Genomic DNA, 17077 nt, shown 5'->3' with positions numbered 1-17077 from the left:
GTTTACCTGGATTTTCAAAAGGCATTCAATAAGGTTCCACACAAAAGGTTAATAGACAAAATAAGGGCTCATGGAGTTTTGGGGTAATATCTTGGCATGGATAGAGGATTAGCTAACAGACAGGAAGCAAACAGGGTATTTTCAAGTTGGCAGACAGTGAATAGTGGAGTGCCACAATGATCATTGCTGGAGCCTCAGCTATTTACATTGTATATTAATGATTTAGATGAAGAGACAGAGAGCACTGTATCTAAGTTTGCTGATGATCCAAAGCTCGGTGGAATATTTTTTTAAAAGGTGTGAAACTTGTGAGATGTTGATGTTCAGGGAGACTTGGGAGAAAGTTTGCATGCAGATCCAGCAAGGAATTAGGAAGGCAAATGGCATGTTGGCCTTTATTCCAAGGGGTTTGGAGTACAGGAATAAAGAAGTCTTGCTGCAGTTGTACAGGGTTTTGGTGAGACCACATCTGCAGTACTGTGTTTCCACATTTAAGAAAGGATACACTTGCATTGGTGCAACAAAGGTTCACTAAATTGGTCACTGGGACGAGGGGGTTGTCCTGTGATGAGAGGCTGAGCAAATTGGGTCTATGCTTTCTCCAATTTAGAAGAATGAGAGGCAATCTCATTGAAACATACAAGATTCTGAAGGAACTGGATAGGGTAAGCACTGAGAGATTGTTTCCGCTGGTTGGGGAATCTGAAACATCGGGGTACAGTCTCAGGATAAGGGGCCGATCATTTAGGACTGAGATGAGGAGAAATTACTTCACCCAAATGGTTGTGAATCTTTGGAATTCTCTAGCTCAGAGGGTTCTGGATGCTTCTTCATTGAACACATTTAAGGCTGGGAAAGACAGATTTTTAGTGTCTCAGGGAATCAGTGGATATGGCGAGTGGGCAGACAGGTGGGGTTGATGCCTAAGATCAGCCATGATCATATTGAATGGTGGACCGGGCTCGACGGACCATATGGTCTAATCCTGCTCCTATTTCATGTGTTCTTGTCTTGGAGCATCAATCAAGAACCACAATACTGAGAGAATGCTGCACCACCTAAGTTGCTGTTCTTCATTTGAGACAGTTAATTGAGATCCAGTTCAAATAGACGTTGAAAATCCCATGATACTATTTCAATAAAAGCAAGCAGCAACCCAGCCAGTGTTCATTCTTCAACCAATGCCACAAAACATCCATACAATTGGTGGCTTATCTAGTGGTAGTGGTTGCTGTAATTCAAAAGTATTTGATTGCATGTGATATCCTTTGAGACATTAGTTCTCAGGATGTGGGTATCCCTGATGAGGCATTATTATTGCCTATCCCTAAATTAGCCTCATGGGCATTGAGTCAACCAAATCATGTGAGTCTGGAGTCACAGGCCAGGCCAGAAATGGCAGCCTCCCTTCCCTGAAGGAGAATAGTGGACCAGTTCAGGTCAAATATTTGGAAAATAAACTTGAGGATGATGCAGCGAAGCCTTATCCAGGAGTTCACTATTTAAACATTTGTTCCCAGTGCCACGTACTAGTGAGCGTAGGAATAGGAGGATTGATCGATTGAAATTGTGGCTGGAGAACTGGTGTAAGAGGGAGGGAATCAGATTTCTGACGCATTGGGACCGGTTCCGGGGCAGGTACACAGACAAGTTGGACGGGCTATACCTTTACAGGACCGGAACTAATATACTCGCAGGGAGACTTGCTCGTGCTGTTGGGGAGGGTTTAAATTAGCTTGTCAGGGGGAACCTGAGGGGTAGCTCAAATTGGGAGGAGGTAAAGCTGGTAACAGGATGTAGAAAAGTAGCAAGTGACATTAGAAGGCAGGCGAAACAAAGGCGAGAATCAACTTTGCTTAGAATGCTGAATAATGTCAAGAAGACGAGGTTAGGGGTACTCTACCTGAATGCACACAGCATTCGCAACAAGGTAGAGGATTTCAAGACCCGAATAGAGGTAAATGGGTATGATCTAATTGCCATAATGGAAACGTGGCTATAGGGTGACCAAGACGGGGAACTGAATATTCAAGGATATTTGACATTTAGGAAGGGCAGTCAAAAAGGAAAAGGAGGTGGTGTTGCACTGATAATAAGGGATGGGATCAGTACACTAGTGAGGGAGGATCTCAGATCGGAAGAACAGAATGTGGAATCTGTTCGGATGGAGTGAAAAAACAGCAAGTGGCAGCAAACATTGGTAAGAGTTGTTTATAGGCCACCAGTCTTGGCAGTGTGGGCCATGGTATTAATCAGCAGATTAGAGAAGCATGTGGCATGAGTAATGCAGTAATCATGGGTGACTCCAGTCTACATATAGTCTGGGTAAACTGAATGTTACAACAATGGAAGGGGGGCAAAGTGTCTAGGGGGTCTCTTGCTGTCTTCACCTGGTCTTATTGTAACAGGGTTTAATTTTAAACACACTGCTTTGAGCTTCCCTTTTTGTTGAATCCATGTTCACATTTTCCAATTATCAGGAAAATATCTGAGCACAAATAGGCTTTCTTTGGTTTAAAGCAGAAAGATTAAATTTATTAAACCTTAAACTTAACTCTAATACGGTTCACGCCTGCAGATATACGACGTGTTCATGCTAGCATGCACATGCGATATAAACATGCAAGATAGGGACAGAATAGAGTAGAAGAGATAAGTAGAACAGTTTGAGGCAATATCTTGTTACTGTTTCTCAAACTCGCTGTAGTCCTTGACTGAAGTTATATTCTTGCGTTTCGTTGAGGCCCAGGAATCATCTTAACACTTTGTTCACGTGGCAAACCTTTCTCTCTTTGTGTTTCACGTATCTTCAATGGTTTCAGTTCCCTGAGAGATAGATAGGCAGCCAGGAGGTGTTCTTAGTTCCAGGAGAACACATGGTGTTCTGCCTCAAAACCCTTTGTCTGGGAGTTCAAATTCAGAAAGCTCCCAGGGTGCTCAGCAGGTTAGTCATGTGACTAGTTCCTTATATGGAACAGTCTCTTCACATCCCTTGTTGGAGGCTCAAATTTCTCTGCCCCAGCTAGATAGCCATGTGACTAAAACTAGTCCGACCTCTTCTGTGTATTCCCCCATTGTTTCAACATTGCAACCATGGAAATGTCTTTTCAGTCAGAGACTGCAATTTTTAAAGTTTTAATGTTCATGTGGCAAAATAATGTGTGTCTCAGTCTTGGCTGGTGGGGGTTTGCCTGACACTAATACTATGGAGGATGAGTTTCTGGAGTCTGTTGGGGATGGCTTTCTCGAGCAGTATGTTGAGGAACCGACTAGAGAACAGGCTATTTTAGTTCTAGTTTTATGTAATGAGAAAGGGCTAATTAATAATCTTGTTGCAAAAGGGGGATGAGTGGCCATAATATGATAGACATTTAAAGAAATATTACATAGTTTACAGCAACTTCCTTCAAGGCACAAAAACCCCAAAAGTAAAGGCATACGTTTGGCTGAGACAAATGTGGGTCCATTACAGACAGTCAGGATAATTGATAATGGGGAGAGAGAAATGGCAGAGAAGCTAAATGATTACTTTGTGTCTGTCTTCACTGTGGAAGATACAAGAAACCTCCCAGAATTAGAGATCTAGGGATTGGGGGAATGAGGAATTGAAGGAAATTAGTATTAGTAAGAAGGTTGTATTGGAGAAATTAATGGGGCTGAAGGTTAATAAGTCCTCAGGACCTGATATTCTACATCCCAGAGTGATGATCATCTTCCGAAATTCTATAGATTCTGGAGCAGTTCTTGCAGATTGGAAGGTAGCAAATGCCACCCCACTATTTAAGAAGGGAGGGAGAGAGGAAACAGGGAATTACAGACCTGTTAGCCTTACATCGGTCGTTGGGAAAATATTAGAATCTGTTCTAAAGGATGTGATAACTGGACATTTGGATAACAGTGATCTGATTGGGCATAGTCAACATGGATTTAGTGATACAGCACTGAAACAGGCCCTTCGGCCCACCGAGTCTGTGCCGACCATTAACCACCCATTTATACTAATCCTACACTAATCCCATATTCCTACCACATCCTCATATGTTCCTATATTCCCCTACCACCTACCTATACTAGGGTCAATTTGTAATGGCCAATTTACCTATCAACCTGCAAGTCTTTGGCTTGTGGGAGGAAACCGGAGCACCCGGAGGAAACCCACGCAGACACAGGGAGAACTTGCAAACTCCACACAGGCAGTACCCAGAATTGAACCCGGGTCGCTGGAGCTGTGAGGCTGCGGTGCTAACCACTGTGCCACCCTGTGCCACTGTGAATGGGAAATTATGTTTGATGAACCTGTTGAGAGCTTTTTGAGGATGTTGCTTACAGAATTGATAAATGAGTTGGTGGACGTGATATACTTGGATTTTCAGAAGGCTTTTGATAAAGTCCCCCACAGGAGGTGTTTTAGCAAAATTAAAGCACATGGAATAGGAGGTAATATACCGGCATGCATGAAGGCTTGGTTAACAGGCAGAAAGCAGAGAGTAGGAATAAGCGGGTCATTCTTTGATTGGCAGGCCGTGACTAGTGGGGTACCGCAAGGTTCAGTGCTTGGGCCCCAGCTGTACACAATATATATCAATGATTTGGATGTGGAGACCAAATGTAGTATTTTCAAGTTCGGGGATGACACAAAACTGGGTGGGAATGCGTGTTGTGAGGAAGATGCAAAGTGGCTTCAAGGGGATTTGGACAGACTTGGTGAGTGGGCAAGAATGTTGCAGATGGAATATAATGTGGAAAAATGTGAGGTTATCCACTTTGGTAGGGGGAACAGATATGCAGAGTATTTCTTAAATGGTAAGAGATTAGAACATGTAGATGTACAAAGGGTCAAAGGGACCTAGGTGTCCTTGTCAATAAGTCACTGAAAGCTAACATGCAGGTGCAGCAAGCAATTAGGAAGGCTAATGGTATGTTGGCCTTCATCACAAGAGGATTTGAGTACAGGAATAGTGAAGTCTTGCTTTAATTGTATAGAACCTTGTTTAGACCGCACCTGGAGTAGTGTGTGCAGTTTTGGTCCCCTTACCTTAGAAAGGACGACTGAGATACAGAGAAAGTATACTGAGATACAGACTACTAGGCTAGATGGGATTGAGGTTCACAAGGAGGAGGTGTTATCAATTTTGGGAAGTGTGAAAATAGATAAGTCCCCTGGGCCAGATGGGATTTATCCTAGGATTCTCTGGGAAGCCAGGGAGGAGATTGCAGAGCCTTTGTCCTTGATTTTTATGTCGTCATTGTTGACAGGAATAGTACCGGAAGACTGGAGGATAGCAAATGTTGTCCCCTTGTTCAAGAAGGGGAGTGGAGACAGCCCTGGTAATTATAGACCTGTGAGCCTTACTTCGGTTGTGGGTAAAATGTTGGAAAAGGTTATAAGAGATAGGATTTATAATCATCTTGAAAAGAATAAGTTCATTAGAGATAGTCAGCACGGTTTTGTGAAGGGTAGGTCGTGCCTCACAAACCTTATTGAGTTTGTTGACAAGGTGACCAAACAGGTGGGTGAGGGTAAAGCCATGGATGTGGTCTATATGGATTTCAGTAAGGCGTTTGATAAGGTTCCCCACGGTAGGCTATTGCAGAAAATACAGAAGTATGGGATTGAAGGTGAATTAGTGCTTTGGATCAGAAATTGGCTAGCTGAAAGAAGGTGGTGGTTGATGGCAAATGTTCATCCTGGAGTTTAGTTACCAGTGGTGTACCACAAGGATCTGTTTTGGGGCCACTGCTGTTTGTCATTTTTATAAATGACCTGGATGAGGGTGTAGAAGGGTGGGTTAGTAAATTTGCGGATGACACGAAGGTCGGTGGAGTTGTGGATAGTGCCGAAGGATGTTGTAGGTTACAGAGGGACATAGATAGGCTGCAGAGCTGGGCTGAGAGATGGCAAATGGAGTTTAATGCGGAAAAGTGTGAGGTGATTCACTTCGGAAGGAGTAACAGGATTGCAGAATACTGGGCTAATGGAAAAATTCTTGGTAGTGTAGATGAGCAGAGTGATCTTGGTGTCCAGGTACATTAATCCCTGAAAGTTGCCACCCAGGTTAATAGAGCTGTTAAGAAGGCATATGGTGTGTTAGCTTTTATTAGTAGGGGGATCAAGTTTAGGAGCCACGAGGTCATGCTGCAGCTGTACAGAACTCTGGTGCGGCCGCACCTGGAGTATTGCGTGCAGTTCTGGTCACCGCATTATAGGAAGGATGTGGAAGCTTTGGAAAAGGTGCAGAGGAGATTTACTAGGACGTTGCCTGGTATGGAGGGAAGGTCTTACGAGGAATGGCTGAGGGACTTGAGGTTGTTTTCGTCAGAGAGAAGGAGGAGAAGAGGTGACTTAATAGAGACATATAAGATAATCAGAGGGTTGGACAGGGTGGATAGTGATAGCCTTTTTCCTCGGATGGTGATGGCAAGCACGAGGGGACATAGCTTTAAGTTGAGGGGTGATAGATATAGGACAGATGTCAGAGGTAGTTTCTTTACACAGAGAGTAGTAGGGGCGTGGAACGCCTTGCCTGCAACAGTAGTAGACTCGCCAACTTTAAGGGCATTTAAGTGGTCATTGGATAGACATATGGATGAAAATGGAATAGTGTAGGTCAGATGGTCGGCGCAACATCGAGGGCTGAAGGGCCTGTACTGCGCTGTAATGTTCTATGTTCTCTGAAAGGATATTATTGCCATAGAGGGAGTGCAACAAAGGTTCACCAGACTTGTTCCCGGGATGGCGGCACTGTCCTGTGAAGAGAGATTGGGGAATCTGGGCCTGTATTTGCTAGAGTTTCGAAGAATGAGAGGTGATTTCATTGAAACCGATAAAATACTTAAAGGGATAGACGGTTGATGCAGCGCAGATGTTTCCCCTGGTTGGGGAGTCTAGAACCAGGGGACACAATTTCAAAATAAGGGGGAAGCCACTTAGGACAGAGATGAGGAGAAATTACTTTACGAAGAACAAACAAATAACAGTACAGCACAGGAACAGGCCATTCGGCCCTCCAAGCCTGCGCTGATCAGGATGCCTGTCTCAACTAAAACCTTCTGCACTTCCGGGGTCCGTATCCCTCTATTCCCATCCTATTCATGTATTTGTCAAGGTGCCTCTTAAACATCGCTATCGTACCTGCTTCCACCACCTCCCCCAGCAGCAAGTTCCAGGTACTCACCACTCTCTGTGTAAAAAAAAAAACTTGCCTTGCACATCCCCTCTAAACTTTGCCCCTTGCACCTTCAACCTATATCCCCAAGTAACTGACTCTTCCACTCTGGGAAAAAGCTTCTGACTATCCACTCTGTCCATGCCGCTCATAACCTTGTAAACCTCTATCATGTCGCCCCTCCACCTCCATCGTTCCAGTGAAAGCAATCCGAGTTTATCCAACCTCTCCTCATAGCTAATACCCTCCAGAGGGTTTACTCAGAGGGTTGTGAATCTTTGGAATTCTCTATCCCAGAGGGCTGTGGAAGCTCAGTCATTGAGTATGTTTAAAGCAGCGATTGACAGATTTCCAAATACAAATGACTTGGGGGCATATGGGGATAGTGTGGGGAAAAAGGCATTGAAGTGGATGATCAGCCATGATGATATTGAATGGCGGTGCAGGCTCGATGAGTTGGATGGCCTACTCTTGCTCCTATGTTCCTATGGTTGGACCTAGGACACTACCCTGAGGATCTCCTGCAGTGATGTCGTGGGACTGAGATGATTGACCTCCAGCAACCACAACCATCTTCCTTTGTGCTCTGTATGACTCTAACCAGTGGAGAGTTTTCCACCTGATTCCCATTGACTCCAGTTTTGCTAGGGTCTCCTTGATGCCATACTTGGTCAAATGCTGTTTTGATGTCAAGGGCAGTCACTCACCTCACCTCACCTCTTGAATTCAGCTCTTTTGTCCATGTTTGGATCAAGGCTGCAATGAGTTCAGTGCTGAGTGGCCCTGGTGGAACTCAAACCGAACGTCACTGAGCAGAATATTGCTTTGTAAAGGCTGCATTGATAGCACTGTCGATGACTCCTTCCATCACTTTAATGATGATTGAGAGTAGACGTATGGGGAATTTGTCCTGCTTGTTTGCGTATGGGACATTCTTGGGCAATTTTCCACATTGTCGGGTGCATGCCAGTCTTGTAGCTGTACTGGAACAGCTTGGCAGGGGCACAGCCAGTTCTGGAGCAGAAGTCTTCAGTACTATTGCTGGAATGTTGTCAGGACCCATCGTCTTTGCAGTATTCTGTGCCTTCAGTTGATTCTTGATATCATGTGGAGTGAATCAAATTGGCTGAATACTGGCATCTGTGATGCAGGGAACCTCAGGAGGAGGCCGAGATGGATCATTCACTTGGCACTTCTGGCTGAAGATCGTTGCAAATGCTGCAGCCTTGTCTTTTGCACTGATGTGCTGGGCTCCCTCATCATTGAGGATAGGGATATTTGTGGAGCCTCCTCCTCCAGTTAGCTTTTTAATTGTTCACTGCCATTCATGACTGGGTGTGGCAGGACTGCAGAGCTGAGATCTTATCTGTTGTTTGGCATGCACATAGTCCTATGTTGTAGCTTCACAAGGCTGACACCTGATTTTTAAGTATGTCGGTGCTGCTCCTGGCATGCCTTCCTGCGCTCTTTAATGAACCTGTATGTTGTCAAAATCCTTAATAATCTAAAAAGCCTCAAGCAGAACTCCACTCAGACTGTATTTGTCCAGTTTTCCAAACCTTATAGGACCCTCTTATGGCCCTAGTTTTACAGTGAATAGTCTGAGCGATGCAGCTCAGGACCCTGATTTTTTCCAAAAATATATATTATTCATAAAAATTTGTAAAAAATGCATTACAAAGCAGTTGAAAATAGTTCAAATCTGACATTTCGGAAAGTACAATAGTGATCAGATTCCTTTGATACAGAACATGATTGCCTCACAACTCTTGCCATTCAATCTTATATGCAATGTATATTTACATTACACAGCAAAAACATATTTTGGTGCATACAACCTGAGGAGTTTTACACAGGTTCCAGCCCCTCGGTATACTATGGTGGGAGGACCTTAGTCAGTTGTCTTTCCCCATTTAGCCTTTGCAGCGGCTGCCCCAAGCTTTACTGCATCCAGGACCCTGTTTGTTTGGCTACAACTGCCTGACAGCTTGAATCTTTAGGGAGCAATCAGTAACCTCTTCAAAGAAAGAACAAAGAACAGTACAGCACAGGAACAGGTCATTCGGCCCTCCAAGTCTGCGCCGATCTTGATGCCTGTCTAAGCTAAAACCTTCTGCACTTACGGGGTCCATATCCCTCTATTCCCATCCTATTCATGTATTTGTCAAGATGCCTCTTAAATGTCGCTATCGTACCTGCTTCCTCCACCTCCCCCAGCAGCAAGTTCCAGGCACTCACCACCCTCTGTGTAAAAAAAACTTGCCTCGCACATCCCCTCTAAACTTTGCCCCTCGCACCTTAAACCTCTGTCCCCTAGTAACTGACTCTTCCACCCTGGGAAAAAGCTTCTGACTATCCACTCTGTCCATGCCACTTGTAACTTTGTAAACCTCTATCAGGTCGCCCCTCCACCTCCATCGTTCCAGTGAAAACAATCTGAGTTTATCCAACCTCTCTTCATAGCTAATACCCTCCAGACCAGGCAACATCCTGGTAAACCTCTTCTGTACCCTCTCCAAATCCTCCACATCCTTCTGGTAGTGTGGCGACCAGAATTGTACGCAATATTCCAAGTGTGGCCTAACTAAGGTTCTGTACAGCTGCAGTACACTTGCCAATTTTTATACTCTATGCCCCGACTGATGAAGGCAAGCATGCCGTATGCTGCCTTGACTACCTTGTCCACCTGCGTTGCCACTTTCTGTGATCTGTGGACCTGTACGCCCAGATATCTCTGCCTGTCAATACTTCAAAGGGTTCTGCCATTCTGCCATTTACTGTATACTTCCCACCTGTATTAGACCTTCCAAAATGCATTATCTCACATTTGTCCAGATTAAACTCCATCTGCCATTTCTCCAACCGATCTATATCCTGCTGTATCCTCTGACAATCCTCATCACTATCCGCAACTCCACCAACCTTTGTGTCGTCCGCAAACTTACTAATCAGACCAGCTATATTTTCCTCCAAATCATTTATATATACTACAAACAGCAATGGTCCCAGCACTGATCCCTGCGGAACACCACTAGTCACAGCCCTCCATTCAGAAAAGCACCCTTCCACTGCTACCCTCTGTCTTCTATGACTGAGCCAGTTCTGTATCCATCTTGCCAGCTCACCTCTGATCCCGTGTGACTTCGTCTTTTGTACTAGTCTGCCATGAGGGCCCTTTTCAAAGTGTCTGTCTCTTCCAGTCACCGTCAATATGCTGTACTTTACCTAAATACTGCATATCTAGGTATATAATTGTATTTGACTACTTTCAAGCACATTTCCAATCTTGGATCCTTTTCCTGTGTCTCTCCCAAATGCTGGTTTCATCTGTGTTCTTAAGGTCCTGATTGCTGCACAATGTTGTATCATCCACAAATTGTATAACTGCTATCTCCAACAGACATAACAAACAGAAGGTGGAGCCCAGCACATATCCCTGGGCATCCCACAGTATTCAGGCCCTGTTGGGAAAGGCCACAATTTAAAGCATCCTTTACCTATGCTCTTTTAGTTAATTTGTGATCCATCTTTCAACGTTTCCTTTGACACCTACTGAAAATCATTTGTGTTTGTCTTGCAAGAATTTCACCATCTAAAGCAAAATAGGTGTTGATCTTACTGGATCTCCCGGTTTAGTGCCTGCACCACTGCTTCTGGACACTACCAAGTCCGACGTGGATGTTCAGTGTCCTGGGACTGTTGCCTGTCTCACCCACTTTTTAGTTTTAGTTTTTTAGTTTTAGAGATACAGCACTGAAACAGGCCCTTCGGCCCACTGAGTCTCTGCCGACCATCTACCACCCATTTATACTAATCCTACACTAATCCCATATTCCTGCCACATCCCCACCTGTCCCTATATTTCCCTACCACCTACCTATACTAGGGGCAATTTATAATGGCCAATTTACCTATCAACCTGCAAGTCTTTTGGCTGTGGGAGGAAACCGGAGCACCCGGAGAAAACCCACGCAGACACAGGGAGAACTTGCAAACTCCACACAGGCAGTACCCAGAATTTTATAAATCAGTCTCGAGCTTTTCTTCTCCTGTCCTACCATCACCCCCATTTTGGTTCCTCAGTTCTCTGTCCAGTTTTCTCTATTGTTTTAAACCATTTCTCCCCCAGAAACCTGAGAGCGAGAGGACTCCTGACTGCCCTCTCTTCCCTTCCTCTTACAGTCTTCAAGCTTTTAAAACCTAGATCAGTTCATGCTTTACCTTGCCTTCTCTTTTATTCATCTGAACCTTGCTGATGTCCTGCCCTTTGGCTTTGGCACTTCACCTTGGTTTCTCGATTATTAAAAATTGAACAGAGATATATATGTACAGTCCTGTGCCATGGTTACACAGGCTGGCTCAACACACCAGCCAGACTATTCTACGTTGTAATTTGTTTTTAAACTTTGATAATAAAACTGTGTCCTGGAAATTACTTTAACAGAATGATAAGAATGACTGGTTGGATGAGCTTCATGTTGTGATCCATATTCCACTGGAGAAGTTTGTGTCGATGGTTCATGCTTATAAACAGGTAAAATTACATATTAATTTATCAATTTCTCTGGCACCTGGAATGGCTAAACCCAGGCCCTCAAATACTTTCCATCGTTAAATTGCTGGTAGTTTTCTAGCATTTACATTTACTTTTAATGTTTCGAATCAGTTTCTTAGTAATTTCTTCCTTAGCTCCTGAAATCAGCTGTTTGTCTCATTTAAAATCATTCCCTGTTGCATTTGGTCATTTTCTGCCAGTTCCACATGCAATTCCCAGATAACAGGAATGGCACCAGGTTTCCAGTGAGAATACAAGATCTCTGGTTTGATTCCTGCTCTGTAGCGAGACAGCTGATATCAGGTGCCCCTGAGGCTAAGAACGTAGAAATAAAAAATCAGCCCTGCTTGTCACTCATATCCAGTGACTCCTGGTAAAGAACACATGTGAGAACCGAGTGAAGATTGGATTAGGCTGTGATGTCCTGTGTAGTTGAGCAGCCCATTGACACTTTGTCTCGGCTCACGCCTGAAGAATGGCTACTTGGGTGGAATATCTGTAGCTGGCCAGCGCTGGTGGAGCTATCCCTTAGCCTGAGTCAGCACCTTCAGGTAAGGTGAGAAAAGCCTGCTCCTCACCTCCTGCCCGGCCTGGTCACAGTTGACCTCTTGCAGCAACAGCGAGTTCAGGTTTTAGTCCTTCTTAGGGAGGGAGAATATCTAACCTGTACTCACTCCTTTCTTTAATGTAACTAAGATCACATGCAAAACTTTCCGAGCAAAATGGAAAGAATTACTCAATGCAATCTCCAAAACACTAATACAAGTCCTGCAGTCTGATGTAATAAAAGTAGAACTTGATAGGAATGAAATAGCAATCCCATCATACATTATAGGCAACGCTACTGACTTCTGCTTTCAGGCAGAATTGTAGAATATGTACCATAAAACACTGTTAAAATTCCTAGGATCCCATGTCATGAAACATGACTTATGATCCTTGTTGAAACTCGAATAGCCTGGTGGTGAAGGATAGAGCAGTGGAGCCCAGGCTTTGTACGCGTCTTTCAGATGAGAGGTTAAATCAAGGCCCGGTCTGCCCTCTCGGGTAGATGTAAAAGATCCGTGGCATTACTTGGCAGACGAGCTGGGGAGTTCTTCCCAGTGTCCTGGTCAATATTTATCCCTTAATCTAAATCACAAAAACACGTTATTTGATGATTATCACATTTTGTGGGAGCTTGCTGTATTAAAATTGGTGGTCACATTTCCTACATTACACAAGCGACTAAGTTCTTCATTGTAATGTGCTTTGGGCCATCCTGTGCATTACAAGTCATCATCATTGTCTTCATAAACTTTATTCTACGGAGATGCACATTGCATATCGTGCACTTCCAACCAACAACCACACTTTCAGCCTGCTATAAACACATATATATTGTATAATACAAAAATATATATATATATTATGGGCGGCACAGTGGCGCAGTGGTTAGCACCGCAGCCTCACAGCTCCAGCGACCAGGGTTCAATTCTGGGTACTGCCTGTGTGGAGTTTGCAAGTTCTCCCTGTGGCTGCGTGGGTTTCCTCCGGGTGCTCCGGTTTCCTCCCACAGCCAAAAGACTTGCAGGTTGATCGGTAAATTGGCCATTATAAATTGCTCCTAGTATAGGTAGGTGGTAGGGGAATTGAGGGACAGGTGAGGATGTGGTAGGAATATGGGATTAGTGTAGGATTAGTCTAAATGGGTGTTAATGGTCAGCACAGACTCGGTGGGCCGAAGGGCTTGTTTCAGTGCTGTATCTCTAAATCTAAATCAAAAATATATATATATATTGTGTGTGTGTGTGTGTGTGTGTATGTTTGCAAAGGTGACTTCTCAATTAATATCATCACCTGAGCACAATTAAATGCCCAGTCCTGATTATGACAACTCGATGAATTCGCACCCTCCCTAGAAGGTCAAAATCCTCCTTGTTTCTTTTCTTTCCACTCAGGAACTGCAAGGTGCAGCTACTGAAGACCAGACGACATTACAAAGTTTTACCCTCAATATTCTTCACAAAAGTGCTGGGAAAGTTCCGTGTTTGGTTGTGGTGGAATTGGAAAAGTACTTCATGTGAGAACTGTACTGAATCTTTTATTGAAGTGCTAGTTTGGGTCCTGTTTATCTTACTGCCCTAAAGCAACTGCTGTCTGCTGCAGTTCAGTGCATCTGCTGAAACTCATGAAAATGGTTATATTTGTGAGGAGTATTTCTGAAGTCCGTGTGGCAAGTGGGGATTGAAGTACAATAGAAAGTTACCCAGTTTAAAAATAACGATGCTTACCCTGAGGCTGAGCCAGGATCAGCTCCCTCTTGCTGGCTCTTTGCCAGTGTCTGATGTCAAAAGCAACCCACACATGCAAACTCTGCATGCTCCTCTGCACTCAAACACAGCAACTGTGGTAAATCCAAAATGCTTGCAGAAGTGTGCACTTGTGGCACTGCCAGTAGCTGGGGTCAGTCCCCAGGGCTGTTCACAGTCCCAGGCACTAACGCATTCATTACCTTGTACATTGAGTTTAATAGAGGTGTTGTAATCCAGTAGCAATTGCAGTAGAAAGGGGTAAGTTAGAAAAGGTAGAGAACCCCAGAAATGACCTGTACTGTCCTCTGTATAAATATATAATACAACATTGCACCTCAGAGGCTCAGTTCGACCAATTACTTTGTAACATCATACGCATTGGAAGATCTTGGCTGATTTCAGTTCGACCAGCAACTGGGACCTGACTGTCTGTCTCAGCGCCCTGGGGTAGGAAGAAGTAAGCCTGCTGTGATTACTACTAGAAACGCTATGAGCCCTGACAGCATCCCGGAAATAATACTGAAGACCTGTGCTGCAGAGCTTGCCACGCCCCTCGCCAAGCTGTTCCAGTATAGCTAAAACACTGGCACCTACCCGACAATGTGGAAAATTGCCCAGGTATGTCCTGTGCGCAAAAAGCAGGACAAATCCGACCCGATCAATTCCCACCCTATCAGTCTACTCCCCGTCATCAGCATGGTGATGGAAGGAGTCATCGACAGTGCTATCAAGTGGCACTTGCTCAGCAATAACCTGTTCAGTGACGCTCAGTTTGGGTCCGCCATGGCCGTTCAGCTCCTGACCTCATTACAGCCTTGGTTCAAACATTGACAAAAGAGCTGCACTCCAGAGCTGAGGTGACAGTGATCGCCCTTGACATCAAGGCAGCATTTGACCGAGTATGGCATCAAGAAGCCCTAGCAAAACTGGAGTCAATAGGAATTGGGGGGAAAACTCTCTGGCTGGAGTCATACCTAGCACAAAGGAAGATGGTTGTGGTTGTTGGAGGTCATTCATCTCAGTCCCAGGACATCACTGCAGGAGTTCCTCGGGAGTGTCCTAGACCCAAACTATCTTCAGCTGCTTCATCAATGACATTCCCTCTATCATAAGGTCACAAGTGGGGATGTTTGCTGATGATTGCACATTGTTCAGCACCATTCGTGACTCCTCAGATAATGAAGCAGTCCATGTAGAAATGCAGCAAGACCCGGACAATATCCAGACTTGGGCTGATAAGTGGCAAGTAACATTCGCACCACACAAGTGCCAGGCAATGACCATCTCAAATAAGAGAGAATCTAATCATCTCCTCTTGACGATCGCTGAATTCCCCACTATCCACATCCTGTGGGTTACCATTGACCAGAAACTGAACTGGACCAGCCACATAAATAGTGTCGTTACTAGAGCAGGTCAGAGGCTAGGAAGTCTGCGGCGAGTAACTCACCTCCTGACCCCCCCAAAGCCTGTCCACCATCTAAAAGGCACAAGTCAAGAGTGCAGGTTTCCCTCCAAGTCACACACCATCCTGACTTGGAACTATATCGCCATTCACTCCACTTGCCTGGATGGGTGCAGCTCCAACAACACTCAGGAAGCTTGACACCATCCAGGATAAAACAGCTTGCTTCATCGGCACTCCATCCACCACTTTCAACATTCCCTCCCTCCACCACCAACGCACAGTGGCGGCAGTATGTACCATCTACAAGATGCACTGCAGCAATGCACCAAGGCTTCTTCGACAGCATCTTCCAAACCAGTGACCTCTTCCACCTAGAAGGACAAGGGCAGAAAATGCATGGGAACACCACCACCTGCAAGTTTCCCTCCAAGTCACACACCATCCTGACTTGGAACTATATCACCATTCACTGTCACTGGGTCAAAATCCTGCAACTCCCTTCCTCACAGCATTGTTGGTGTACCTACCCCACATGGACTGCAGTGGTTCAAGAAGGCAGCTCACCACCACATTCTCAAGGGCAATTAAGGATAGGCAATAAATGTTGGCATATGCAGTGATGCCCACATCCCCCAAATGAATAAAACAAAAGCTATCCAGTGACCCCTGCTGGAAACTATGTCTCTGGAAGCTGGGTGAGGATACTATAGATTCAGCTGTGATGTTGTCTTTCATCGAAGAGTTTGCTGAATGCTAGGGATGCACATTAAGATTCGGATGAGATACAGGAGGGTTGCTAGTCAGCATCCTCAGGAGCGATGGAAAGTAAAAAAAAAAAGTCCTTTTGTGTTCTTTTTTGTTTCTATAGGCCACAGAAGAAGCACAAGTCACAAAAGGAGCACCAGCCAAAAACACCCAGTGAAGAACAAGTCAAATGGAGAAAGACAAAAGGCTGTGATCAGCATGTGCCTCTGATATCACGAGTGGATGTAGAATTAGTGAGTTTTCACTGGCTTCAGGGCAATAGTGCTGCTTTGTTTTCACAAAGTATCCGTGTAATAGCTCAGTGGAGGATATATCATCAGGAAGTAAAAGACTGTGGTTGTTGGAAAACTGAAAGAAAACCTGAAAATTCTGGCCACGATCAGTAGATCAGGCAACATCTGTGACGAACACAGGGGAGTTAATGCTAGGCATGGTCTGTTCATCCTGAACTTTAAACTGTCTGTTATCCCTGCACAGATGCTACCTTAACTGCTCAGTGTTTACAGTATCTTCATGATTTCTCTAATCTTTGTTTTATTTGTATATTTATATCCCTTCAGTACCTCACTTAACGAGTATTGGGAAGTATTGGCAGGCTATGTGACCATGGAGTGCATCTTAGCTCAGCCGGATCCTGTCCTTGGGATGTTTTACTGTGTTAAAGCTGCTCTATAATGCAGGTCATTCTTGTCCTCACAGGCAAATTTGAGTAGGAATAGTGATTGGGAGCAGGCTGACTGTTTCACTGACTCTAGTCCAGCAATGCTGATACCACCTGTAGAGTCCCAACTACTGCTTATTGAGATTAGCTAGTTCAATAGAGAGCAGGGAATATCCCAAAAAAATCAGCCAGGCCAATGACCACTTTGGATAGAACATATGTATTTGC

General features: G+C 44.6%; 1 protein-coding gene across 1 annotated transcript in view; it reads left to right on the top strand.

Moving 5' to 3' along the window:
• Positions 1–17077, top strand: part of LOC137384163 (crossover junction endonuclease EME1-like) — a 98994-nt gene that overhangs the window by 66704 nt on the left and 15213 nt on the right. Inside the window, exons 4-6 of the mRNA XM_068057769.1 lie at positions 11611–11700; positions 13662–13783; positions 16292–16421. Of these exons, the coding sequence (XP_067913870.1) occupies positions 11611–11700; positions 13662–13783; positions 16292–16421 (342 nt within the window). The remainder of the gene's footprint in view (positions 1–11610; positions 11701–13661; positions 13784–16291; positions 16422–17077) is intronic.

Source organism: Heterodontus francisci, chromosome 26 (assembly GCF_036365525.1).
Source record: "Heterodontus francisci isolate sHetFra1 chromosome 26, sHetFra1.hap1, whole genome shotgun sequence".
Classification (NCBI taxonomy): Eukaryota; Metazoa; Chordata; class Chondrichthyes; order Heterodontiformes; family Heterodontidae; genus Heterodontus; species Heterodontus francisci.
The sequence above is the reverse complement of the archived record's forward strand: the minus strand, read 5'-3'. Positions and strand labels throughout refer to the sequence as shown.